This window comes from Pongo pygmaeus, chromosome 8 (assembly GCF_028885625.2).
Source record: "Pongo pygmaeus isolate AG05252 chromosome 8, NHGRI_mPonPyg2-v2.0_pri, whole genome shotgun sequence".
Lineage (NCBI taxonomy): Eukaryota > Metazoa > Chordata > Mammalia > Primates > Hominidae > Pongo > Pongo pygmaeus.
The window spans coordinates 5,041,051-5,067,926 of NC_072381.2; the positions used below are offsets into that span (position 1 = coordinate 5,041,051).

The window sequence follows — 26,876 nt, forward strand, 5'->3', positions numbered from 1 at the left end:
TGTGAGACAAACACAAAGAGATTTTAGTTTTATGAAAAGCAAACTCTATGACTTCACAAACTAGATTTTGTATTAAGGTCGCAATGTAGCCAAGTAATTCTGGGCATGACTGTTTAAAACAGGAATGTGAAACCAGAGCAAAGGCAGCCCTTCTTTGGCTGGGCGATGGCATAGCAGACCAGGAACTTTCCCCCACATGGTGCTCTATACAGGACAGGGGTGAATCAGCTCAGCTACACCATGTGCCTTAGGGACTCTGAACATGAGACATGTGGAAAAAGACCCTAAAAAATAATTACAGGCAGAATGCAGGAAAAATAGCCAGATGGCCAGGTGTGGTGGCTCATACCAGTAATTCCAGCACTTTGGGAGGCTGAGCCAGGAGGATCTCTTCAGCTTGGACCAATCTGGAAAACACCTTGAGAACTCGTCTCTGCTAAAAGGAAAATTTTTAAAAAAAATAACTGGGTGTAGTGGCACCTGTCTGTAGTCTCAGCTACTTGGGAGGCTGAAGTAGGAGGATTGCTTGAACCCAAGAGGTCAAGGCTGCAGGGCACTGTGATCGCACCATTGCACTTAAATCTTGGCAAAATTTTTTACAGTGGCAACACAGGTTATGGGATGGAGAGAAGAGCAAGTCTGGATAGCAAAGGAGGTCTCGTTATTTAGATGAAATCTCCCAGGAAGCAGCCCTCAGAGAGAACAGCTGTGAAATGTTTTTCTTTAGTCCTTTAAAGGTATCAGATTCTCAGTTAATCTTTCTTCTATCCAAGGGAGATTCTCAGAGAAAGCCCAGCTGTATCAATGCAAATTTTCTCTACAGATGCAAGTCTTTCCCACTAAAGACAGCTTTTCGTCCCTTCTAATATTTCCTGCTTTTCTGAATAGCTGTCTTGAAATGTGTCAAAGAAATATATTTTAGTGCAAAATGTTTTGGTTCCCTTGAAGCTCAACTTTGACTCCAACTAAGACAAGAGGGGATTTATAGCCATAGAGCATGGTGAGGTCAGAGGAGAAAAATTACTAAGAGAAAGCACCCAGAGATGAGGGTGGCAACAGCAAGGCAGAAATTCTGGAATACCAAATGATATGGTTTGGATCTGTGTCCCCATTGAAATATCATGTCAAATTGTAATTCCCAGTGTTGGAGGAGGGGCCTAGTGGGAGGAGATTGAATCATAGGGGCTGACTTTCCTCTTACTGTTGTCATAATAGAATTCTCATAAGATCTGGTTGTTTGAAAGTGTGTAGCACCTCCACCTTCTTTCTCTCTCTCTCTCTTCCTCTCTCTACCTCTCTCTCTCTCTACCTCCGCCTCTCCTGCCAGCCATGTGAAGACATGCTTGCTTCCCCTTCACCTTCCTCCATGATGGTAAGCTTCCTGAGGCCTCCCCTGCCATGCCTCCTGTACAGCCTGCAGAACTGTGAGTCAATTAAACCTCTTTTCTTTGTAAATTACCCAGTCTCAGGTAGTTCTTTATAGCAGTGGGAGAATAAACTAATACAGAAAATTGGTACTGAGTGGTGAGGCATTGATATAAAGATACCTGAAAATGTCAAAGCAACTTTGGAACTGGGTAGTAGGCAGAGACTGGAAGAGTTTGGAGGGCTCAGAAGAAGATGGAAAGATGCAAGAAGGTTTTAAACTTCCTAGAGAATTGGATACTTCTGAAGAAAATGCTGATAGTGATATGGACAATGAAGTTCAGGCTGAGGATTTCTCAGATGGAGATGAGAAACTTATTGGGAACTGGAGTAAAGGTCACTCTTCCTGTGCTTTAGCAAAAAGATTGGCATCGTCATGTCCCTACCCTAGAGATCTGTGGAACTTTGAACTACCCTAGAGATCTTGTGGAACTTTGGAACTTCCTCAGAAACTCATTTTCTGAGGAAGAATTCAAGCCAGCTGCAGAAATTTGCAAGATAAAGAAGAGCCAAATGTTAATAGCCAAGACAATGGGGAAAATGTCTCCAAGGTATTTCAGAGACCTTCATGGTCGCCCCTTCTATCACAGACCTGGAGGCATAGGAGAGAAAAATAATTTCATGGGCCAAGCCCAGGGCCCTACTGCTCTGTGAAGCCTTGGGACATGGCACCCTGCATACCAGCCACTTCAGCTCCAGCCATGGCTAAAAGGGCCTCAGATACGTCTTGAGCTATTGTTTTAGAGGATGCTAGCCCCAGTGTGTTGTGACTTCCGTGTAGTGTTAAGCCCACGGGTTCTCAGAGTCCAAGAGTTAAGGCTTGGGAGCCTCTGCCTAGATTTCAAAGAACGTATAAAAATGCATGAATATCCAGGAAGAAGTCTACTGTGAAGGTGGAAACCTTATGAAGCACCTCTGCTAGGGCAATGTGGAAGGGAAATGTGGGGTTTGAGCTCCCACACAGAGTTCCCACTGGGGCACTGCCTAGTGCAGCTATGAGAAGAGGGCCACCATCCTCCAGACCCCAGAATGGTATATCCACTGAAGGCTTGTACTGTGTGCCTGGAAAAGCTGCAGACACTCAATGCCAGCCAGTGAAAGCAGCCATGGGGGCTTTACCCTGTATAGCCACAGGGGTAGAGCTGCCCAAGACCCTGGGAGCCCACCTCTTGCATTAGTGTGGCCTTGATATGAGACATGGAGTCAAAAGAGATTATTTTGGAGCTTTGAAATTTATTGACTGCCTTTCCGGGTTTTGGGCTTCTATGGGGCCTGTAGCCCCTTTGTTTGGGCCAGTTTCTCCCTTTTGGAACAGAAGACAGAAGCATTTACTCAATACTCATACCCATATTGTATCTAGGAAGTAACTAACTTAGTTTTGATTTTATGGCTTATAGTTGGAAGGGACCTGCCTTGTCTCAGATGAGACTTTAGAATTGGACTTTTGAGCTAATGTTGTAGTAAGTTAAGACTTTCAGGGACTGTTAGGAAGGCATAATTGTCTTTTGAAATGTGAGAAGAATGTGAGATTTGGAAGGTGCTGGGGCGGAGTGATATGGTTTGGCTCTGTGTCCCCACCCAAATTACATGTGAAATTGTAGTTCCCACTGTTGGAGGAGGGGCCTGGTGGGAGGTAACTGAATCATGGAGGCTGACTTCTCTCTTGCTGTTCTCATCATATGGTTCTCATGAGATCTAGTTGTTTGAAAGTGTGTATCACCTCCCGCTTCTCTATTTCTCTCCCTCCCTCTCTCTCTCTCTCCTGCCAGCAATGTGAATATGTGCTTGCTTCCCCTTTGCCTTCCTCCATGATTGTAAGTTTCCTGAGGCCTCCACAGCTATGCTTTCTGTACAGCCTGTGGAACTGTAAGTCAATTAAGCCTCTTTTCTTTGTAAATTACCCAGTCTCAGGTAATTCTTTATAGCAGTGTGAGAATGGGCTAATGCACAAGAATACAGTCACAGCAAAGTTTCCCTATTCTCATATTTCCTCGGTACTAATCAAATATGCCCATGCTCTGCTCTTGGCCCTCTATGGGAAGGTAGGGTTTTCAATGCCTTACATCATCTGGGGACCCAAGGCTGGAACTGCTCCCTCAGTGAATCACTGGGGGTGGGATTGAGATAGATAGGGGGTCCATATGCTTAGGACAGTGGATGTAATTGGGCTGTACCAGTGAGGAGTCTGTGTAAGGGAGGGAAGTTCTGTGTCTACAGAAAACAGGGGGAAGTTATGTTACTACAGGTAGAAATTATGAGCCCCTGGGGACATCCAATGTCAATCTTCTTTTACCTAATTTGGGACATAACTGTCAAGTATGTTTTCCTTTATACTGGAGAATAATGTTAAAAATGAAATCTCCTGCCAATCTCAAAAACTCCTCTATAAAAATGTAGAAAAGAAAGAAAATAATTTTCTTATTCAAAAGGCATTAAACCACACTGCAATGTGCACCACAGGTAATGTCTAATGAGATTAAAAGGCAGAAATGAATCTGACCTCTTTAAAAAGCCAAGGAGTACAGCCTTTACACACATCTTCTCATGATAAATGATAACTGGTCCTCACATAAGAAGGCCTAACAACACTGTTTTTTGATGACATTCTCTCATAGCTTCATCCCAAATTCACCTGGTAATTGGGTTAGCCATCTGTGCTAGTCAATCACCTGTATCACTAGGAAAAATGACATTTCTCCATGACAAGCAGGCAGTTGTAGCTTGGAGCAAGGGACCCAGGGAGATAGGAATTTTCCTTTTTTAATGTTTACATTTCCAAAGAGCTGGCTGTCTTACCCTTAACAAAACACTCACATGTTGCAATTCCGGTAAGAGGCTTAGTTGGCTTTTAAAAATATTTACATGAATATCAAAGGGACTGAGGTAGGATTTACAAATACAATTTTTTCTCAAGGAAATAATCTAAGAAATGGGCAGAGAAGAAAAGTCTCTATCCTTGTTGGCAATAGAAAAAACTCAGTTTTAACAATTGACCCTTACAGAAGTCTAGAAACTTGAACATCAGGCAAACATGATTTCTAAACAGAAGTCTTTAAGAAACATAATTGCAGTTACATGCTCTCCTTTATGAAGTGGATGTTGACCTGATATTTTAATGATCAAATATAACTGTTTATTTTGACTTATGCCAGAGTTTGCTATGAAATTAATCATATTTTTAAACCTCTAATACTTAGCTTGCTGCTCAGTACTAGAAGCCAGAGGTAAGTGTCATATTAGTCAGCCTTCATTCTCACCTGACTGTAGATACTAACTATGAAAGCTAGAAAAAAATTCTGCTATTGCTAAAGTCAAAGATAAACAAAGTTGAACACTGGTTAAAATGCTGAGGATTGATTTTATTAGTAATCCAGTGTTGTAATAGGGAAGAGGTCCAGTGTGGACTGAACTGAACTTTGATTCATACAAGGTGACTCAGCCTTTTAAGGGAGAATGGACGACAGGGAAAGGCTGAGCAGGGATTGAATGGAATCAGCAAAGTGGAAAATTTCAAAAAACAGAAGGGGGCTGGTTGGCCAATGTGATTATTCCCTCTGGGTTTGCAAACTAGATCTAATGGAAGTTAGGCTCCTGCCCTGACATGAGGATTCAAAGAATAGTGGCCTGTTTTCAGATCTTTAAACTATTTTACCATCTTTCAGTTAGAACCTTTTTGTCAGTGTTCAGGGAAATGAGAGGAAGTACCCTATTTTCAGACATCTGTGTTGATACATAACCAAGAGGTTCAAGGAAATAAACTAATGGTGCAGCACTTGGAAAAAGTTTGTCCTGACTCCCAGGGAGAGAAAGAAAAGGAGCTAGAGAGTCAGCAGTTGTTAAATGTGCTTAACCCACTTGAAACTGGTGCCACATTACTTAGTCAAGAGGTGGAGGAACCACCACCCCTGGAGTATAAAGAGGCTGCAAACATAGTCTCTCCCTCCTGAACTAGGTAAGGCACTGATTTTGGCTGGAGATCTACCAAGCTGGGGCAGGGCAATTTCCCCTCTGACAATATCCCATGGGAATTAATCAGCAAGGGACTTCAGCTCGATATTATTGGGCATACAGGCCTTTTCCTACATCTGATGTACTGAATTGGAAAACTTCCAATCCTTTCTACAGGGAAGATCCTCAGAAGACAACTGAATTGTTTACCACTATTTTTGCCAGCTATCACCCTACTTAGGCTAATTTGCAAGCCCTCCTAAATATTATGCTTACTGCAGACAAGAGAAAGCAAGCATTAGGCAAAGGAAAGGAGGAAGCATGGTGTCTTCATGAAAAAAGCCCAGATGATACCCCAGAGCCTGATGAGATTCTACATGCTGACCAAAACTGGGTCCCAAGTGAGGAGGGTGGAGCTGGGACAAATCATCTGGAGTATTCTAAAGGGTGACAGGTCAGGGGTGCCGAGACCTAAAAGTCTGAAAAAAGTGCAGGAGCTTCAGCAGAAGCCTAACAAGGATTCCCTCAGAGTTCATGGATGTATCTGTCAAACATACAGAAAGCATACAGACTTAGACCTGCAGGACCCTGAGAATGTCAGAATGATAAACATGACTTTTATAGAGCAAAATGTCCCAGACATCACAAAGAAGTTACAAAAGCTGGAGGGGGGCTATTGGAATGAACACATCTCAATTAATTGACATTATGTTCAAGGCCTTATAATAGCAGAGAAGCCAAGGAAACCAAGGCACTACTGAAGGCAGAGATACTCATAGCTGCCATGGGAGGAAACCTGAAGAGAAAGGAACCCTCAAGGTGGAAAGGGAAAGTAGAAAAAATCAATGGGCTTACTGTAGGGTGACAGTGCATTGGAAGAAAGACTGCCCCAAGCTGAGTCAGGGGGAGCCCAAGTCACTTATGGCTGTTAAGTTTGGAAAAAATCCGAGGAGGACCGAGGGTGCCCAAGGTTCCCAAAAGCTCCAACCCTATCCAGCATTAGGATTTCACCACAGGAGATTCGGGTAAAATTGACAGTAGGGAAACAAAAATTGGACTTCTTAATTGATACAGGTGCTACTGACATCCTAAAGTGTGGACTTTCCGACACCTTTGTCAATATGGTTGGGGTGAATGGAGAGCTAAAACTGGGGGCGGGGGTTGTGACCCTTACCCTGCAAGGTGGGCAATGAGGTATTGATAATAGCTAATCAATTGTTTTATGTGTGGGACTGCCCAACCTCCATGCTTGGTAAAGATCTCTTGTGTAAGTTAGAGGCATTAATTGTCTTTGAACCAGAGAAACATCCAATGTGCCTCCAGGTACCCCCAGAACTAAGATTGCAGCTACAGGCCCTCCTGATGAAATCAAAAACTTCACAGCTTGAAGTAGAGATGATTCCACTGGAAGTCCTCAATAAGGTAAAGCCGGAAGTATGGGCTTCTGACCAACTGGGGAGGACAATTAATGTGAATCCCATAAAAGTCAGGCTAAAGGAAGGTACCCGCCCTGATTAAAATAAACAGTACCCCTAAAGAAAGAGGCTCTAGAAGGCATACAGCCAGTACTCATTCGATTCTTTTGACATGACTTAATAAGACTTTGTCAGACCTTGTATAATACACCCATCCTGCCAGTAAAGAAGCCTCACTCACACAAGTACAGGTTTATGAAAGATCTAAGGGTGACCAATGATATTGTGGAAGACATCCACCCCACTGTGACCAATCCATACACTATGTTTACTTCCTTGCCCAGAGACCATGAATGGTCTCCAGTGTTAGATTTACAGGACACTTTCTTTTCTATACCAGTGGACCCAGAAAGTCAATTATTGTTCACTTCTGAGTGGACAGACCCTGAAACAGCTTGCACGATTTCAATACTGTTGGACAGTGCTTCCTCAAGGGTTTAAAAATTCCCCAACTGTATTTGGGGAGGCAGTGGCTCGGGACATAAGAGACTTACAGTTGGAAAATGGGACACTACTACAATATGTGGATGATCTGCTAATCTTAAGCCCCTCGAGGCAAGAGTGTCAAGATAACACTGTACAGACTCTAAACCATTTGGCAGCCTGTGGGTACAAAGTCTTGAGCAAAAAGGCACAGATATGCAAACAAACTGTAGAATACTTAAGATTTCTATTACAGAGAGGAACCAGAGCCCTGGCAGAGGAGAGGCCAAATGCAATTGCCTCTGCCACGATGCCCAGAACCAGAAAGTAGCGGAGGGCCTTCGTGGGAATGGCAGGGTTCTGTGGAATTTGGATTCCCAATTAGGCACTGGCAGTAAAGCCACTATATGAACTGTTAAAAGGGGCCAACCACAACCACTTTGTATGAGAAGTAAAACATCAGACAGCATTTGAACAACTAAAGCATAAGTTAACATCTGCCCCAGCTTTGGGACTGCCAAATTATCGTAAACCCTTCCAACTTTATGTGCATGAGAGACTGGGTCTAGCACTTGGGGTCCTAATGCAAAAATTTGCAACCAGTGGCTTATTTTTCAAAACAGCTTGATTCAGTGACAAAGGTCTGGCCCCCTTGTCTCAGCGCAGTAGCTGCCACCTGCCTGTTGCTCAAGGAAGCTAAGAGGCTGACTTTAGGTCAGCCCATCACGATTTCTGTGCCCCACGAAGTCCTGGAGTTATTAGAGCAGAAGGATGGCTACTGGCTAATGGTGGGCAGATTAGGCAAGTATCAGGCTATCCTCCTTGATGTTCCTGAAGTAAACTACAGGCCACTGGAGCCTTAAACTCTGCCACTTAGTTGACACCTACTGGACAACCAAAGGAACTAGTACACAACTGCCTAGCAGTTGTAGATGAAGAGTCTTCCAGTTGACCAGATCTGAAGGACACAGCCCTCCAGGGTGGAGACTGGATGCTCTTTGTGGACAGAAGCAGCCTAGTCACCAAAAGAAGGAGGAATGCTGTCTAGGCTATAGTGTCTCTCTCAGAGGTAATAGCTGCAAGAGCTCTCCCAACAGGGACTTCTGTGCAAAAGGCTGAGTAAATTGCCCTTATGAGAGCCTTGCAACTGACCAAAGGGAAGAGAACCAATATCTAAACTGATTCCAAATATTCTTTCATGATAGTCCATGCACACAGAGCTATGTGCAAGGAACGGGAACTGCTAAAGGTGCGTAATACTAAAATTAAATATGCAAAGCCACATTGGAGCTATTGGAGGTGGTGACAACCCCAAGGGAAATAGCTGTTAGGCATTTTCCATGCCATCAGCACAGGAATTCCAATCTAGCTAGAGGGAACGCTTTCACTGACTGCACAGCCAGGCACACAATCAACAGCAGTGCTGAGGTCCAGGCACATTTAATTCCCCAAATAGATCTGACAGCTTTCAAATCCCAGTATCCTCTTGAGAATAAAAAGACTACCAAGGACAGAGGATGTATTCAAGATAAGAAAGGTTGAATAATAAATGATGAAGGCCTGGTTTGGGTGCCAACACACCTTGTTCAACCAATGCCAAAATATACTCATGATAGCATGCATTTTGGATGAGATACCTCATTAACTTTCTTGCAAAAATATATAAAAGGAAAAGGCCTGAAGGCTCACTTGGATAGTATAACACAACATTGAGACCTTTGTGCTGAAAATGAGCCCACTAACCATAGCAGAGGACACCCTGGATAATAGGAGAGAGGTTTTGCTTTGGAAAACTAAATTTCTAAATTGACTGGGGCATGTCTCAGATATTTGGGGCTCACAATACCTAAATAAATTAAAAGCAGAAACTAAAACATATTTTTGAAGCAATGTTATTATTCATGATAACCTTATTCATAATAATTCTGTTCACAATAATCAAAAGGTGAAAATGCAAGTGAGCATCAGCAAATGAAAGGATAAACAGAGTTTAGTGTCTACACACAAAGGGACATTATTTAGTTTTGAAAAGGAAGGAAATTCAGATATGTGCAATAATATGGTTGAACCTTGAGGACATTTTACTAAGCTACATAAGCCAGACACAAAAGGACAAATACTGTATGACTCCAACTATGTGAGGTGCCTAGAATAATTAAATGCAAAGACAGGAAGTAGAATGGTGGTTGCCAGAGGATGAAATAAGGGGGAAATGGGAAATTGTTGTTTAATCAGTAGAGTTTCAGGTTGGGCTGATTAAAATTGTAGTATATGTATACTGGTGATGCTTGCTCAATAAGGTGGATGGACTTAATGACAATAAACTATATGTTTCAAAATGGTTAAATGATGAATTGTATATTATATATATTTTACCACACTAAAGAAAAGGTTTAATGACAAATGACAAAGCCAGGATACATTGAAGATCTATACCCATTTCCTTCTTTCCTAGACCCTGGAGAAATGCAGAGATGCAGGTTTAACGAAGTCCATCAGGGTGTCCAGTTTCAATCACTAACTGCTGGAACTGATCCTCAGACAAGCCAGGACTCAAGTATAAGCCCACCTACAACCAGATGAGCCCTTAGGGCCACTGGGACCTTCTCTGACTTTGTGCTCTTCACACACTTCCTTACATTAGAATAATGTAATTGTTCAGTATGTTGTGCTTTAATTTTTAAAGAGAATGTCAAAGGCTAGCCATGACACTGTTATGTGTATTTCTTTTAATTTAACTTTTCCATAAATATTAAATAATGTAATTGTTCAGAATTAGTATCAGAATTGTTTCATAAATATTAAATAAGGTAATTGTTCAGAATTAGAATTAAATAATGTAATTTAGGTCTCCAAAACTTTTTTATTTTCAATATTTTTAACTTTTATTTTAAGTTCAGGGGTGCACGTGCAGGTTTTTTTATACACGTAAACTCATGCCATAGGGGTTTGTTCTACAGATTATTTTGTTACCCAGGTATGAAGCCTAGTACTCATTAGTTATTTTTCAACATCCTCTCCCTTGTCCCAATTTTGATAAATTGGTAAAGGCAACAGCCTGAATAGAGGTGCATTCAAAAAAGTGTAGGAAGAGAAGAATTAGATACAGAAGTGTAGAAAGTATTCAAAGAATGGGTTATAAATACACCTGACTATTGAGAAGTCCATGGAGAAAATAATGGAGTCAAATGACAATTTTCTTTGAAATGGCAGAAAAAACAGCATGCCTATATGCTCTTAGGAAGAATCTAATCGAAAGAGAAAAATTGATGATGCAGGAGAGAGAGGATCAGAATTGCTGAATCATGTTTGCATTCATTTCCTATTTCTGCAGTAAAAAATTATCACAAATGTTGTGGCCTGAAGCACCATAATTAAATTTCTCACAGTTCTGGAGATCAGAATTCCAAAATCCGGTTCAACAGGCTAAAGTCAGGGTGTCCACAAGGTTGCATTTCTTCTTGAGGGTCTAGGGGAAAATGCTATTCCTGGCCATTTCCAGGTTCCAGAGAACGTGCTCCTAGGCTCATGGCACTTATCCTATCTTGAAAGCCAACTGCATGGCATCTTAGGATCTCTGTCCTATGCGTCTTTCTTTACATGTCTTCTTTGATTGTGGTCCTCCTGGGTGCCACTTGTAAGGATTTTGAGATTACATTGCCTATCCAGATGATTCAGGAAAACCCTTCTATCTTATGATCCTTAACATAATCACATCTGCAAAGTTTGTTTTGCCATGTAAGGTAACATAGTCACAGGTTCCAAAGATAAAGGCATGAGTTATTGGCAGGGCAGGGGGAGGGAGCATTGCTGAGCCTACTGTACTAGCTTTGTGGAGAACTTGAAGCAAGTAAGTCTTAATTTTCTAGCCTTGCTAATAGAAAGTACTATATCACCAGCCGCTAGTCCTGAAAAATCTAGATTTCATCTCAGACATAAAGAAATAAAAACCTGTTCCTTAGCTCTGATATCATTTATACCCTATCATATGTCCCCTTCTAGATATAGTCCCTTTATTCCCTTAGTTTACAATTTCTCCCAGGATTTGTGGATATCTTTTTTCACTGTACATGCAGAGAACTCCAGCACTGCTGTTCTTTACATTCTCAACAACTGAAAGTTTCTACTCATACCTAGATTATACTTCAGGCGACTACTTCCATGCTATAACTTATACAGACAAAGAAGTACTTATAACTGCTCTATGAACCTTTAACTTTAACACACTTCATACTAATGAAGCCTCTTACTCTTCGATTTTCACTACACATCAGTTCATCAAGTTCTTGATTCATTAAGGGTTGCAGTCATTGGGTCTCTCGTCTTTCCTCTTTCCATTCTTCCAATCTCCACACAAGTTTACATATTCAGATTTGCTTACATAATAAAGTAAACTGAAATCCTCAGACTACACTCATTCTCTCTAAATTTCTCCTTTAGGTTTTCTGCTGGTTGGGGTCTCTTATCCTTGTACCTATTGATCTGTGCTTATAGCAAACAAACTGGATCAATGTGCGTACAGCCAAATCAAATTGCCCTGCTTGTGTTTTTGTAGACCACCTTGCCAAAAGCTAAAATCCTACACCAGAGATTCTTATTCGTTTGATCTGTAGAAAAGTTTAGGTATCACTATGTTTCATTTATTTTATTTTTTGATTTGTATAAAATTAAAGTTTACAAGTACAGTTTGCTACGTAGATATATTGCACAGTGGTGAGGTCTGGGCTTCTAGTGTAGCTATCACCTGAATAATGTCCATTGTATTTACCCAACAATTTCCCAGCCTCCCAGCCTTCTAAGTCTCCACCAGTGGAAGACAGAGGATCCAGTGGGCAGATATCAAGTGCCTATAGGTGTGCCTAGGCATGGAGTTGGGAAACCTCTGCTCTTTTGATGAATTTTAAAGAGGTTATTTGGGTTTTCTTGTTGTTATTGTTGTTGGGTTGAGTTCCTTATAAATTTTGGATATCAGTCCCCTGGTAGATTCACAATTTGCAATTATTTTCCCCCATTGAATAGGTCGTCTGTTCTCTGTTGGTTTTTTTTTTTTTTTTTTTTTTTGCTTTAGAGAAGCTTATTGGTTTAATTAAGTCATATGCATCGCTTGCTATTCTCTCATTTGTGTTTTTGAAATCTTAGTCTGAGTTCCTTGCCAGGACCTACTTAAGAATTTTTTGTCCCAATAAGTTTTCCTTAGATTTTCTTCTAGCACTTGATAGTCTCAGGTCTTACATTTAAGACTGATTTATTTCCAGTTGTTTTAAAAGCTTGCAAAGCTATTTTGAGGTATAAGCAAGGTTGCAAATGTCTAACTTTTTGAAAATATCAACTTTTCATTATGGTTTAGGGGTTAGGATTGTATTATCACCAACATGCATTTTATGAGAAAAGCTTTGCTAAGGTCACTCATGTTTATTTCCTTGCCCTTGGCATGAGCTACAGTGGGAAGAGTGCTGCAACCCAGCCCTAGCCAACGCAGCGTGAGAGGGACTGTGCTGCAGGCTTCTGAGAAGGTTTCTCTCACATCTAGAAAGAAGCTTTTAAGATGCGGCAACCCCTCTTCTTCAAGTGGCTCTTGTCCTGTTGCCCTAGGAGTTCTAAAATTGCTACAGCAGCCTCCACCCAGCCTGAGGATGACATCAATACACAGAGGAAGAAGAGTCAGGAAAAGATGAGAGAAGTTACAGACTCTCCTGGGTGACCCCCAGAGCTTACCATTCCTTGGACTTCTTGATATAGTGCTAACAGATTTGTATGTGAAATGAGACAGTTCCCTGATTCCCCTTGCAGGACTTGCGACAGGGTGTGGCTCACCTGTTCAAACTGCTTGAGGGAGGGGGAGAATGGAGATGGGCAGGTGCACAGGCCAGGGTGAGCGCTTTGGGCTCTGGCTCCATGGTAGTGTCTAGTGGTGGGTGCCTGCAACCACAGTGTTACAAAGCTCTTTCAGCTTTGCCATCTGCAGACGGCTTGAGTCTGCAGCTCCATGGACCCTCTGACTTATCTCAAAGGCAGAGGGCCAGTGTGACAGCTTTCTATATCCCAAGCTCTTTCCAGGCATCCCAGAAGAGTCAGATCACATGTGGGCTCAAAGGATGAGTGCAAGATCTTATTGAGTGGTGGAGGCAGCTCTCAGCAAGATGGATGGGGAGCCGGAATGGGGGAATGGAGTAGGAAGGTGATCTTCCCATGGAGTCAGGCTGCCCAGTGGCCGGACTCTTCTCCAGTCCTCCTAAGCCAAATTCCTTTCAGTGTCCAATGTCCCTCTTCTCTCTTTCTGTGTGTCATTGTTCTGCCGTCCATCTGGTTGCCTCCTTGTCTCCTCACCTGCTGGTCTGCCCAGGAACTTAGGTTTCGGGGGTTTTTATAGTGGCAGAATGGAGGTGTGGTGGGCCAAAAGGCAAATTTTGGGGGTGTGAAAACTGAAATGCCTGTTCTCATTTAGGGGCACAGGTATCCAGGCTTGAAGGTGGGGCCTTTGCTGGGAAACCACCCTCTTCTACCCAGTATTTCTCTGTCTCCTGTCCATATCACATGGAGTTTAAGCCATTCAGAAATAGGCTTTTCTCACCTAGTTTTATGCTAACCAAAACAACTATAAAATTAATAATTTTCTCTTTACAACCTCCCCTGCTTGTTGACCTATCCAGGAGTGGTCCGAAAGTGTGCACGCTACTGAATCACCCTGACTGCATCAACCCAAGTAGATTGTAGGGGTGAACAATAGTATGGAGAAATAGTAAAATAGCAAACAGTGCAGACAAGGCAGGCATCTCAAAAAGTGCTCGGTGGAATTGTCACTTATCCAGAGTCAACATTGGTGACACAGTTGTTTCTTCAAACAGAGTTCACTCTATGAAAAAACTGAGCAAGGTGGAATTTACTTTAAATTTCATGGGTTGTGAAATTTCAACTAATGTCATAATTAAAACTTCCTACATATTGCTTTAGGCATCTCTGTCTTTTCCCCAAAATTTTCTCCAGGGCATCAGCAGTACCTCAGCCTCCTCCACAGCCTCTTGGTTCTTCCTTTTTCCTCCTGCACGGCTTTTGGCATCCCATCATTTTCCACAGCAATGCAGGCTAACTGTGAGCTTCCACAGCCTCTCACAGACATGACTTCACCCACATACCTCTGTGAGGCTCAAGTGTACCCCTTCTTCTTCACATAGAACCTCTTCACCGCAGAGAATTGAGTCAACCAAACAGGAAATCTCAGGACAAAGAGTGCTGGCAAACATCATTTTGTTTAAAGTATCATATCAATATATATTTGTGGAGAAAATATTCAGAGTTCTTTGCAAACTGTAACACTTGTTCAGAAAAAATAGTGAGAAGAAATTAGGATCAGTTATTTGCTTGAGGCACATGAGTGTTCTTTATGTATGACTCAAGGACATCCCACTTCTGTCCTCCCTGATCTTCCATCTTCCATCTGCTTTCCTCCCTCTTCCCATCTCCCTTTCCTCATGTTCCTCTCCCTCTCCCTCACCTGTAGGACTGAGAATTCCTGTGGTCCCCTGAGATCAGTTTCTTTCCACCAGATTGTATACAAGCTGTGGAAAGTTGTAGTTCTTGTCGACTCCATGACCCACACTAGTCAGGCAGAAGCCCCCGTGTACAAGGTACCCCTTGAGCCTTGGCAAGGTGCACGACACACACTTGGTCGCTGGAGGAAATGAGTAGAGAGTGACAAACAGAGGAGGGGAGCTTTGAGCCTGAGTCCTCTGGGGCACAAGAGTGGTTGAGGGTTGGCACTTGCCACCTAGATTTCAGACAATGTGTCAGGAATCCTGGATGCCCAGAGAGAATCCTGTTCCGGGGCTGGAGCCCCAACATAGAGCTTTTATTTAGGCAATGTTGAGCAATAATATGTGTTTGGAGCTCTGCAGAGGATCCCCATGGGTGCACTGTGTAGCAAAGCTGTGGGAGAAAGGCCTCACCCCTCAAAATTCCAGAATTATAAATCTATCAGCTGCTTGCAACTTCAGCCTGGAAAAGCCATGGGCATTAAACTCCAAGCTGTGAGAGCAGCCATGTAGGCTGCACCCTGCAAAGCCACAGGTACGGTGCTTCCCAAAGCCCCAGAAGCCTACCCCTGTCACTAGTGTGCCCAGAATGAAGAATATAGAGTCAAGGAAGATGATTTTGCAGCTTTAAGACTTAATTTCTGCCCTGTCAGCATTATGACTTGCATGAAGCCTCTTCCTCTTCTCTTTAAGCTGACATTTCTCTTTTGAAATGAGATTGTTCAACCACTGCCTATAAAACCATTGTAATTTAGAAGGAAATAACTTGTTTTTGATTTTACAGGCTCATAGGTGGTAGAAATTTTTCTTGGATCTCAGATAAATCTTTGCATTTTAGACATTTAATTTGATTCTAAACCTAATAAGGCTTTAGAGACTCTTGAGATAAACTGATTGGATTTTGTATGTAAGAAAGACCTGAAGTTGATGTCTTCAGCTTTTTGTCCTTTATGTTCTCAACTAACAATATTTTGGGGTTTCTATGATTCTTTGCTAAAATTTGGATTCCCGTTTCAATTTCTCTTGTGCATAATCTGTAATTATTTTATTTGTATTTACCATTGGAATGACATACTGCATCCTATAGTTATACCATCCACTTTGAAATCAATGTGAATTTAACTTCGATTCCATACAAAAACTTCTTTTCCACAGGTACGTTTCCACTTCACATTATTGACGTCACTCATTACAACTTTACACATGGTGTACATGTTAACAGAAATGTATTCTTATTCGCACACATTTGTAATGTAAATCTTGAAGAAAATAAGAGTAAAAATCAAATTTCACAAGTACATGTTTCCACGTTTTTCATACACCTACCTTTATGAGAGGTCTTTATACCTCTATATGACTTCATGTTGCTGTCTAAAATTCCTTCATTTCAAAGTGAATTACTCTCTTCAGCATTTCTTGTAGAGCAGTTCTAATGGCAATGAACTCCTGCAGCTTTTACATCACATAGTCTTAATAACTTTCTAATTTTTAAGAAATAATTTGGCTGGGTGCAGTGGCTAATGCCTGTAATCCCAGAACATTGGGAGGCCGAGGTGGGAGGATCACAAGGTCAAGAAATAGAGACTATCCTGGCTACCATGGTGAAACCACGTCTCTACTAAAAATACAAAAATCAGCTGGGCATGGTTGTGCACACCTGTAGTCCAAGCTACTCAGGAGGCTGAGGCAGGAGAATTGCTTGAACCGGGGAGGCAGAGGTTGCAATGAGCCGAGATCGCACCACTGCACTCCAGTCTAGTGACAGAGCAAAACCCTGTCTCAAAAAAAAAGAAAAAAGAAAGAAAGAAAGAATTCTTTTTGCCAAATATGGAATTATGGGCTGTAAATTTTTTTTATTGATCACGTTAAATGTATCACCTACTATATCCTCCAAAGACTCTCATAAGTAATCTGTGGATCACCTTGTCCAGGATCCCTTGTACTCCACGAGTCATGCTTCTCTTCCTACTTTTTGTTTTTTTGTTTTGTTTTGTTTTGTTATTTATTTATTTATTTTTATTTTATTATTATTATACTTTAAGTTTTAGGGTACATGTGCACAACGTGCAGGTTTGTTACATATGTATACATGTGCCATGTTGGTGTGCTGCGCCCATTAACTCATCATTTAGCATTAGGTATATCTCCTAATGCTATCCCTCCCCCCTCCCCCCACCCAACAGCAGCCCCCGATGTGTGATGTTCCCCTTCCTGTGTCCATGTGTTCTCATTGTTCAATTCCCACCTATGAGTGAGAACATGCGGTTTTTTGGTTTTTTTGTCCTTGTGATAGTTTGCTGAGAATAATGGTTTCCAATTTCATTCATGTCCCTACAAAGGACATGAACTCATCATTTTTTATGGCTGCATAGTATTCCATGGTGTATATGTGCCACATTTCTTAATCCAGTCTATCGTTGTTGCACATTTGGGTTGGTTCCAAGTCTTTGCTATTGTGAATAGTGCTGCAATAAACATACGTGTGCATGTGTCTTTATAGCAGCATGATTTATAATCCTTTGGGTATATACCCAGTAATGGGATGGCTGGGTCAAATGGTATTTCTAGTTCTAGATATCTGAGGAATCGTCACACTGACTTCCACAATGGTTGAACTAGTTTACAGTCCCACCAACAGTGTAAAAGTGTTCCTATTTCTCCACATCCTCTCCAGCACCTGTTGTTTCTTGACTTTTTAATGATCGCCATTCTAACTGGTGTGAGATGGTTTTTTTTTTTTAGGGAATTGAGTTTTGCTCTTGTTGCCCAAGCTGGAGTGCAATGGTGCAATCTCGACTCACTGCAACCTCCACCTCCTGGGTTCAAGCTATTTTCCTGGATTAGCCTCCTGAGTAGCTGGAATTACAGGTGTGCGCCCCCATGCCCAGCTAATTTTTTCTATTTTTAGTAGAAATAGGGTTTCACCATGTTAGCCAGGCTCGTCTCAAACTCCTAACCTCAGGTGATCCACCTGCCTCGGCTTCCCAAAATCTGTTGCTATTTAAAGATTATCTCTTTGTCTGGCTTTTAGAGTTGGATGATAACACATATAGGTCTGGGTCTCTTTGAGTTTATCCTATTTGCAGTTCTTTAAGTTGCCTGAATTTGTAGATTGTTGTCTTTAAACCAATTTGAAAAAGTTTTGATGATTTTATTCTCCAAATAATCTCTCTACCACCATGGGTTTGCACTTCTCCTTCTGGGAATCCAATACTGTCATACTGGTTGGCTTGAAGGTGTCCCATAAGTCCCTTAGGATCTGTTCACATTTCTTTATTCTTGTTTCGTGTCCTTAGACTCAGGAACTTCAAATGCGCTATCCCTATGTGTATTGATTATATCTTCATCATGCTCAAATTTGCTGTTGAAACACCCTCTGGTGAGTTTTTCATTCAGGTATATTTTTTTGCTCCAATTTTTTCCTTTTCTTTTTTATAATTTCTATACTACTACTGTATCATGATTTTCTTATTGTTTTCAGATTTTCTGTAATTCTTAGTCCATATTTTTCATTAGCAATTTTAGCATATTTAAGCAGCTGTTTAAATGCTTCTCTACTAATTTTAATGCCTGTCATTCTTCAGGAAAGATTTCTACTAATTTATTTTCTTTCTCATAATGAACTGTGATTTCTTGTTTCTTTGTAAGCCTTGTCATTTTATTTTATATTTCTGAGGCTGAGTCCTGCTCTGTCACCAGGCTGGAGTACAGTGGTGCCATCTCGGCTCACTGCAACCTCTGCCTCCTGGGTTCAAGTGATTCCCCTGCTTTAGCCTCCCGAATAGCTGGGACTACAGGCGTCTGTCACCACGTCCGACTATTTTTGTTGTTGTTGTTGTTGTTGTTATTTTAGTAGAGACAGGATTTCACCATGTTGACCAGGATGGTCTCCATCTCCTGACCTCGTGTTCTGCCCGCCTCGGCCTCCCAAAGTGCGGGGATTACCACTGCTCCAGGCCTGTATGGCTTTTATTTTATTTAACTGGGCATTTGAAAAAATAAACATCTTTTTTACTGTATACAGATTTGTTCTATGTCATGACAGTCATTCACTTATATCTGTGGCAGGTTCTCAGTCAAGGCATCAGCCCTACATAAAACCTCAAGTCCTTCTTAGTTTGTTTCTGAACATGCACCTACGTGGACAGTGTTTGCCCTTTTATTTTTCCCCAAATAACCAATGACTTTTGAATAGCTTACTATTACAAAATTTCACATCCCAGTTTCTCCTCAATGGCTTAGATGGACTATTGCATGTCTCTTCCCCTAGCCTTTTGCCTATAACATCTATATGTGTACAGTCACCCTGAATCTCTACTGAGCCACTCCATAAATAAATAAGTTTATTTCAGTCAATTTTAGATGTTTTCTGATGTTTCCATGAGTCAAATGGGAGTCTTATAATCTACCATCTTGTTGAAATTACTCTCTGTGAAAAATTTCAATATCCTTATAATATTACATTTATGTCAATGTATAACAATTTACCAATTTTTCAATTTGTTTGTTTTATGAAAAAGCCAATAGAAGCAATCAGGGCACTGCAAGTTGTGGCTACTCCAAGATGTGAATCTTGGATCATGCAAATTACAATCATGTTTTAACCTGACCTCCAAAGGGAGAATAAAGTAAAAATTATCCCATGCGAGGATTATTCACCAGTTTACATGTCATTAGTTACCAGTTTTTCTTTATGAATCATGTTTAACAATATTATAAAGTATATCTAAGAGTTATCATGTTTTGGCTTGTTACTTTTTGGTAGTAACTCATAAAACTGGCTGGAAAAGACAAATAAGGCACTGTTTGCATGTTACAAATTATACCCAAAGTCCAAAAGCTGTTAATAAGAAATCCTCCAATAAAGCCACATCATATTTTCTTTTTTATTTACACTGACATCAGGATTACAACTTTATCAGGACTGCACCTTGATCAGGAAGGGATGTTTCTCTTACAAGACTAATAAGAAAGAAACAATAAATTTGCTGATGAAAAAGTAACGCATTTAAAAATTTTAACTTTAGGCCGGGCGTGTGGCCTCATGCCTGTAATCCCGGCACTTTGGGAGGCCAAGGCAGGCAGATCACGAGGTGAGGAGATCGAGACCATCCTGGCTAACACGGTGAGACCCTGTCTCTACTAAAAATACAAAAAAATTAGCCAGGCGTGATGGCGGGCGCCTGTAGTGCCAGCTACTCAGGAGGCTGAGGCAGGAGAATGGCATGAACCTGGGAGGCGGAGCTTGCAGTGAGCCGAGATTGCGCCACTGTACTCCAGCCTGGGCTACAGAGCAAGACTCCGTCTCGAAAAAAAAAATTAACTTTAATTTTTAATTGAGGGCAATATTTTAAAGAAATGTTCATTAGTCATTCCTTTAAATTGTGTGCGTGAGAGAGAAAAAAATGAAAATCAGTCATTTCAAATGCTGCAAGATACAGAAGGAACATCATCATGGCACAAACAAAAAAGAGCTTTGTAGCTAGAGGTTTCTATAGTTTTATGTAAAGTCACAATTTGTTCTACAAATCTCTTTGAATAATTTATGTCTCATATATAGAGATTTGGAATAGCAAAAATACTTCAGAGAGAAATTAATGAGTGTATCATGACTACATAATAAATTACTTATGAATTTTCTTAGATAAGAAATGGTTGAACTGGATTCAATTTTTATCACAGCTTGTGTAAGACTGTCTCTGTCCCTCCTCTCACATGTCATTGGTTAACCAGCAGACAGTGTGTCGTTGCCAGCTCATTGCTCTTATAGCCTGTGAAGGAGGAAGAAAGAAACATTTGCCAGCCAGGCCAGTGACAGAAATGGATTCGAAATATCAGTGTGTGAAGCTGAATGATAGTCACTTCATGCCTGTCCTGGGATTTGGCACCTATGCGCCTCCAGAGGTAACAATAATGTTTTTAGTGTTGAGAGTTGAAAGGAGCAAAGCTAGAGTAAGTGGAAGCTGACCAGGTTGTCAGGCTTGTGTTCCTATGTTACTCTGCGTGACTCCCATTTAAACGTCAGTCTTTGTTCTGCAATGCCGTCTTGTCACAGGGTCATCTATTGTTTATTTGGGGCACTGTTTTGTCTTCTGTTTATGTTTATTTCACAGCTTGTCAGAATCTATAAAACTCGCAGAAAGAACATGGCCTGCCTGCTCCCTCTCATGAAGATTGATTGCAATGGGAGTGGTTTCTGTTTCTTTGTATAGTTGAACAGATATTTACTTCTTCCAAGAAGATACAATTCAGAGAAATCTTTATGGCAAAAGTTAGTGGAGACAGGGTGCATGAAATCTTTTGGGAGAGTATCACTGTTCTGATGGGTGGCCTTGAGCACCACACTGTAATACTACACCTGGACTAAAGAGAATTCCCCATGTACTATTCTCACCTCTGGGAAAATTACCTGAAATAATAAAATATCCTCATTTTAAGAAAAAAAAATACTAGAACCTAACAAGGAAAATTTAAATTCTTTGTCTTTGTTTATATGGGTCAGATTTGTATCAAAATATTGTAACAGAGAAATTTCTTGTTTCTCTGACAAGAAAAGTAATGGAATAGATTTTATTTTCTAGACTTAGCTATTTCTACACTGGAAGAAAACTTGTATCTCAAGACTGTCTTGGGAATACAATGTGTGTGAATAAGCACTAGTTACATAAAATTTGAGTTTCACTTTTCTGATCTATACAATATAAGGATTTACAAAGGGACATTATGAAGACCATTGACAGGAGTGGTTTACTTTGTAATATAAATTGGCATGGAGAGGAAGTAAAGATGAGGATACCACTGAAGCTCCAGCTTTGGTAAGCCTTTGAGTACTCCTACAGCAAAGAAATGATCAAGGATGGTATGAGGAGAGGGCTGTGAGACCCAGTATCTAGTTCCTTGTAATTCCATGGGAAAAAGAAAGCCTCTGAAATACTTTTAAGATAGGAAAACAGTTTGCTTTGTTTCTGTTTTTGTCATTTAAAAGATATACTTTCAAATCTGTATCCAAATTTGTTACGTAAGTCAATAATTGTAAATTTCACTGCAATCATATGTTTCCTAAAAGAGTTGCCTTGAATTTATGGAGCTGAACCCCATTTTGCTAATCACTTACTCCTTGAAGTTTATTTCTTATACAAATCAATATCCTTAGAGTATACATCTTTACAACTACTATTTAGTTTAGACAGAATGGCTAATGGCTGTGTAGAAAAGACTTGACTTAATAGACTGCTATCCATAGACAGGCCTGTTTCCCATATAAACCTGCTGGTATCTGATATGGTGGATTTCTCACCATTTCCTAACTGATAAGAATGGTGGCTGTAAGTAACTGCTTGTGCAAACTGCGGGGTTTCTGTGCACCTGCTTTCCTTTTGGAGACTTTTGGAAGTTTTGTGTCTGCGAAGCAGAGTGAGTCAATGTAACCAGTCGCAGACAAAATCTTAGTAATGGAGTACGTAGAGAGCATCTCTTGTAGACAACAGTTCACATACATTGACAAACTATGATTCTGGGTAAAGTCAGTGCGTTCTGTGCAACATGGTGGGAGAGGAATCACAGGAGCTTACACTGCATTCCTTCATAATTCCTTCCATGTGGCTATTTCCTCATGTTAATTTCTTTTTTTGTTTGTTCGTTTTTTGTTTTGTTTTTCTGAGACGGAGTCTCACTTTGTCATCCAGGCTGGAGTGCAGTGGTGCGATCTCAGCTCACTGCAAGTTCCGCCTCCCGGGTTCACGTCATTCTCCTGCCTCAGCCTCCTGAGTAGCTGGGACTACAGGTGCCTGCCACCACGCCCAGCTAATTTTTTCTATTTTTAGTAGAGATGGGGTTGTTAACCAGGATGGCCTCGATCTCCTGACCTCATGATCCGCCCAGCTCGTCCTCCCAAAGTGCTGGGATTACAGGTGTGAGCCACCGCACCTGGCCACTCCTCGTCGTGTTAATTTTATCATACCGAAAATAATTAAGATTATATCTATAACTATAGGTTGCATCCTGTTAATTTTTCCAAAAAAATGACTGAACGTGAAATTGTTTTGGGGACACTTCCAAACTAGTGGTCAAGCAGTGATTTTTCTGGGACCACAGAAGTTCCTGCTGTGCCCAACATTTATGACTAACTGGGAAAGACCCAGTCAGACTGGGATGGGCTTATTATTCTACATACAGAACTCATCTGGGAAAGGAGGAAAAGCTGATTTTTGTGAACGTCGCTGCTTGTGCCTGAACTAACACTCAGGCACATTAGTCAGAAAATACTACCTTTGGTTACTCCCCCAGGTTCCTAAAACTAAAGCTTTAGAGGCCACCAAATTGGCAATAGAAGCCGGGTTCCGCCATATTGATTCTGCTCATTTATACAATAATGAGGAGCAGGTTGGACTGGCCATCCGAAGCAAGATTGCAGATGGCAGTGTGAAGAGAGAAGACATATTCTACACTTCAAAGGTACTGTGCCTATGATGAGCTTGTGTGCACATGTATTTATTGTGATTGTGTGGAGGTGGCAATTCTATGACTGGATCCATAGTTGAGGGTGAATTGTGCTTATTTATTTAAATTTATTCACAGTTATTCATGTATTAAAACTAATATCAAAGGCAGGAAGTGAAGATGGCTTTCTCATCTTTGCGGTGTTCCAAATCATGACTTCAAAGTGCCTTTACTTTTTGAGCTCAGCACAGATCAATATGGTTTAACATAGACTATAGAATCAGACAAAATCCTAATCATATTATTTCTTATCTCCTGGGCGAGTTTCTTACATTTGTTATGATTCTCAGTTTCCATCATTATGTTGATCATAGAGAGAGAGAAAGCAATATAAGCAAGCTCTGTAAGTATTAAAGAATAACGCCTATATTATCTCAAATTGTGTCCAGCCCAAGTTGACATATTAAAAACTGTGTTTCCTTCCTCAGTTTCTAAACCACAAAGATACTTAGTCTTGCCCATTGGGATGAATAGATGAAATAATTACACTACTAACATGAGTTGTAAAACATACCAAAGATAATTCAGATAATGGGTATGCTTATGATTTGATAACAACTTTTACCTTTTGAGTAATTTCACTCTTTCATTCAATATATGTACTAACTATATATCCAACATATTACAAAGTTCATCAGTATATGGCAGAACAAAAGGCATCACAAGAAGAGAGAGAATAATTTTGCCTGTGGTCATTAGTTTTAAAGTAGTAGAAAATGTCTAAATATTAGGTGGAGCAAACTAGTAAAATTGGCCCAAGTTTTCATTACACAACTTCCTTTCTCTAACCTCTGCAGCTTTGGTGCAATTCCCATCGACCAGAGTTGGTCCGACCAGCCTTGGAAAGGTCACTGAAAAATCTTCAATTGGATTATGTTGACCTCTATCTTATTCATTTTCCAGTGTCTGTAAAGGTAGGCAGCTTGTGTGATCAAATTAATTTCACTTTGTTGTCAGCATAAATATTGTTTTTATGGATATTTGAACTAAGAATTTTCTTAGGAGGACATAGGGATTATAACATGGAAGAAGAACCCTAAACCTAACTCCTAATTCCTTTCTACGGGATACAGTTTGAATCCGTAGTTCCGTGATTGCATGTCTACAAGAAAAGAGAGTGCAGAATCCTCAAAGCCTCTGCCTCAAAAACTTGAGAAATGACAGTCATCTCCTTGAAGGCACAAGGTCTTAGTTATGACTCCTGAGTTCACCTCTTGGGATGTTCACAGACACAGAGTTTCATGAAGCTGTGGTGTCCAGAAAAGCTGCTGCACATAGGGTGCACAATGAGTTTCCATCTTCTTGCCTCTTTTCAAGGGGCGAGAACTCAGTCCGGAAGTGTCTTAAACTACAAACCTTCATGGGAAACCTTGTTCTTCTGCTTCCTCTCTTTTCACACTGGAGTTTTTATTTTTGCTTAGCCATGAATTCTTGTGTCATTCATAACTTTTGTCTTAAGGTACTGAAAACTAGTCAGGCTAGTTAATGCAAAAGGGTGTATTAGATATGATAATGGGAAATCAAAGCCAGGGCTACATTAAGAATTTGATAAAAACTCGAAAAATATATGCTTTCTCCATCCTTATCTCTGCTTTATTACAAAAGGCTTTTTAAATATTTGTTCCAACCTTTTTCATTGGTGACATTTATGGCTTTGGAGCACTTTCAGGCCCATGTTCATTACTGTGAGCACCTGTGCATCTCCCAACTTCCAGACTGGCCTTGAAAACACCTCCATTGACCATGATTGCTTCATGGTCCTGTTCATGGAACATCACATGTTCAGGGAGATAAAGAACTCTGATAGCGGCATCTGGGTCAAAAGTACAATCCTTTATTCGGGGATATCAAGGTCTTTTGCAGTTGAAGAGAGCTATTGCCACAGAGAAAATTATAGGAGCAGAAGAAAGTCAATGAAAGTCAATGATCACACTCCATTAGGAACCAGAAAGATGGTATTTATTTATACATATAATAGTTGTAAGAGATTAGAGGAAGCCTGTCTCCTGAAGACATTCCTTATACCTTCATATGTAGTACACTTTGTACATATCACTCTCTGGAGCATTGCATCACCTACCTCATGGAGGATTAGTGTCCTTAAATGTACCTCAGAGCATGGCTATGTGTGGAGAAATTGACTTGTGACATCACTAAACTGACTGCTTCTACTTCAGCCAGGTGAGGAGGTGATCCCAAAAGATGAAAATGGAAAAATACTATTTGACACAGTGGATCTCTGTGCCACGTGGGAGGTGAGTGTTTGGAGGTGAGAGAACAGATAAGAAAGATGAGATAGGATACATCTGTTTCCTATCTTCCTAGTACAAGTATGGAAAATGCACCATTGGATGAAAAACTTAGGAGCTTTACAAAGGTAGTTTTTGTGAGCAGTGAGGAAAAAGAAATGACAGGCATACAAAAGAGAGAAGTGGAGGAGAAGAATTGGGCATAAGGAGGACTGGGATTTATTTCCTTGCCTTTGCACTAATCTCTCCAGTTTCCTAAGGAGGAAACAGAAATTCTTACTCTTGCAATCACTATCTTCTTCCCCAATTTTCTGTTTTATTTTTTCCCTTTTAATAACCACAGCTAGCTAGTTTTATTGTCATATCTTGACAGTTGTTGCTTTCACAGCTCTGTGTCACATTTATCTTGGTCTTCCACACCTCACAATTCCTTTTTCCCAGGCCATGGAGAAGTGTAAAGATGCAGGATTGGCCAAGTCCATCGGGGTGTCCAACTTCAACCGCAGGCAGCTGGAGATGATCCTCAACAAGCCAGGGCTCAAGTACAAGCCTGTCTGCAACCAGGTGAGCGCCCTCAGCCTCCTCTCCTTTCTGTTCTTCATGACCCTCTTTCTGTCCTATCGCCACGTATCCATTCATTTAGTCCCACTTATCTTTGTAAAAGAGAAGATTCTAGAGAGCAAAGCCTCTGTCTCGAAGGGCATAGAGGGATCTTACTTGTACCCGGCTTAGAAAAGTCTTAGAAAAGATGTTGTAACTTTGATGCTGAATTGTGTGTTATATTTATGGGAGGTCAATTCAATCAAGGAGGCCAAGGATTGCCAATTAGACTCAGGGAAAGGTGGACTTACCCCTAAGCTATGAAAGATGACCAGAGAGTGGATGGGTGAAGGTGATTTGGAGGGAACTGTGCATAGATATGAAGCCATGAAGAGATGGAATGAGCAGTACGTAAGGAGAGAGTGACAGCAAGAGAAGAGAAATACTAGGGATTCACATGGGCTTCAGATGTCTCAGTGCCTCTTGGTATCTCTGCTTTCACGCTTCTTGACCAAGGGCATAGATACACTAAAAATTATCTGCAGACAATGAAGGTCATCCATGGTAGAAAGAGAAAATGACCTGTTTATGGAGATATCTGTTCACAGTGGATGAAATCCACACTGAGGAAGGTTCAGCAGAACATGGAGCTGACCTATGACTGCCCCTGCTCCTAGTCGGCTGCTCTTCTTTGGAGTCTGTCATGCAATCAGCTGCTTTAACACATCTATTCTCTGTGTGTTTCTTTCATAGCCTAGGGATAATTCCATCTTTTCCTTGAGTCCTGA

General features: G+C 40.9%; 1 protein-coding gene across 3 annotated transcripts in view; it reads left to right on the forward strand.

Annotated features, from left to right (window-relative positions):
- The first annotated feature begins 1,224 nt into the window (after positions 1 to 1,224).
- LOC129006867 (aldo-keto reductase family 1 member C1) overlaps positions 1,225 to 26,876 on the forward strand; it is a 34,237-nt gene continuing 8,585 nt past the window's right edge. Inside the window, exons 1-7 of one of the 3 annotated variants that reach the window (XM_054437088.2) lie at positions 1,225 to 1,424; positions 18,097 to 18,179; positions 20,534 to 20,704; positions 23,087 to 23,254; positions 24,097 to 24,213; positions 25,477 to 25,554; positions 25,990 to 26,112. In XM_054437088.2, the coding sequence (XP_054293063.2) occupies positions 1,340 to 1,424; positions 18,097 to 18,179; positions 20,534 to 20,704; positions 23,087 to 23,254; positions 24,097 to 24,213; positions 25,477 to 25,554; positions 25,990 to 26,112 (825 nt within the window). In that variant the 5' untranslated portion in view covers positions 1,225 to 1,339. Of the gene's footprint in view, positions 1,425 to 18,096; positions 18,180 to 20,533; positions 20,705 to 23,086; positions 23,255 to 24,096; positions 24,214 to 25,476; positions 25,555 to 25,989; positions 26,113 to 26,876 lie in introns of those variants that run through there. The other 2 variants (XM_054437090.2, XM_054437087.2) reach the window with 2 other exon arrangements.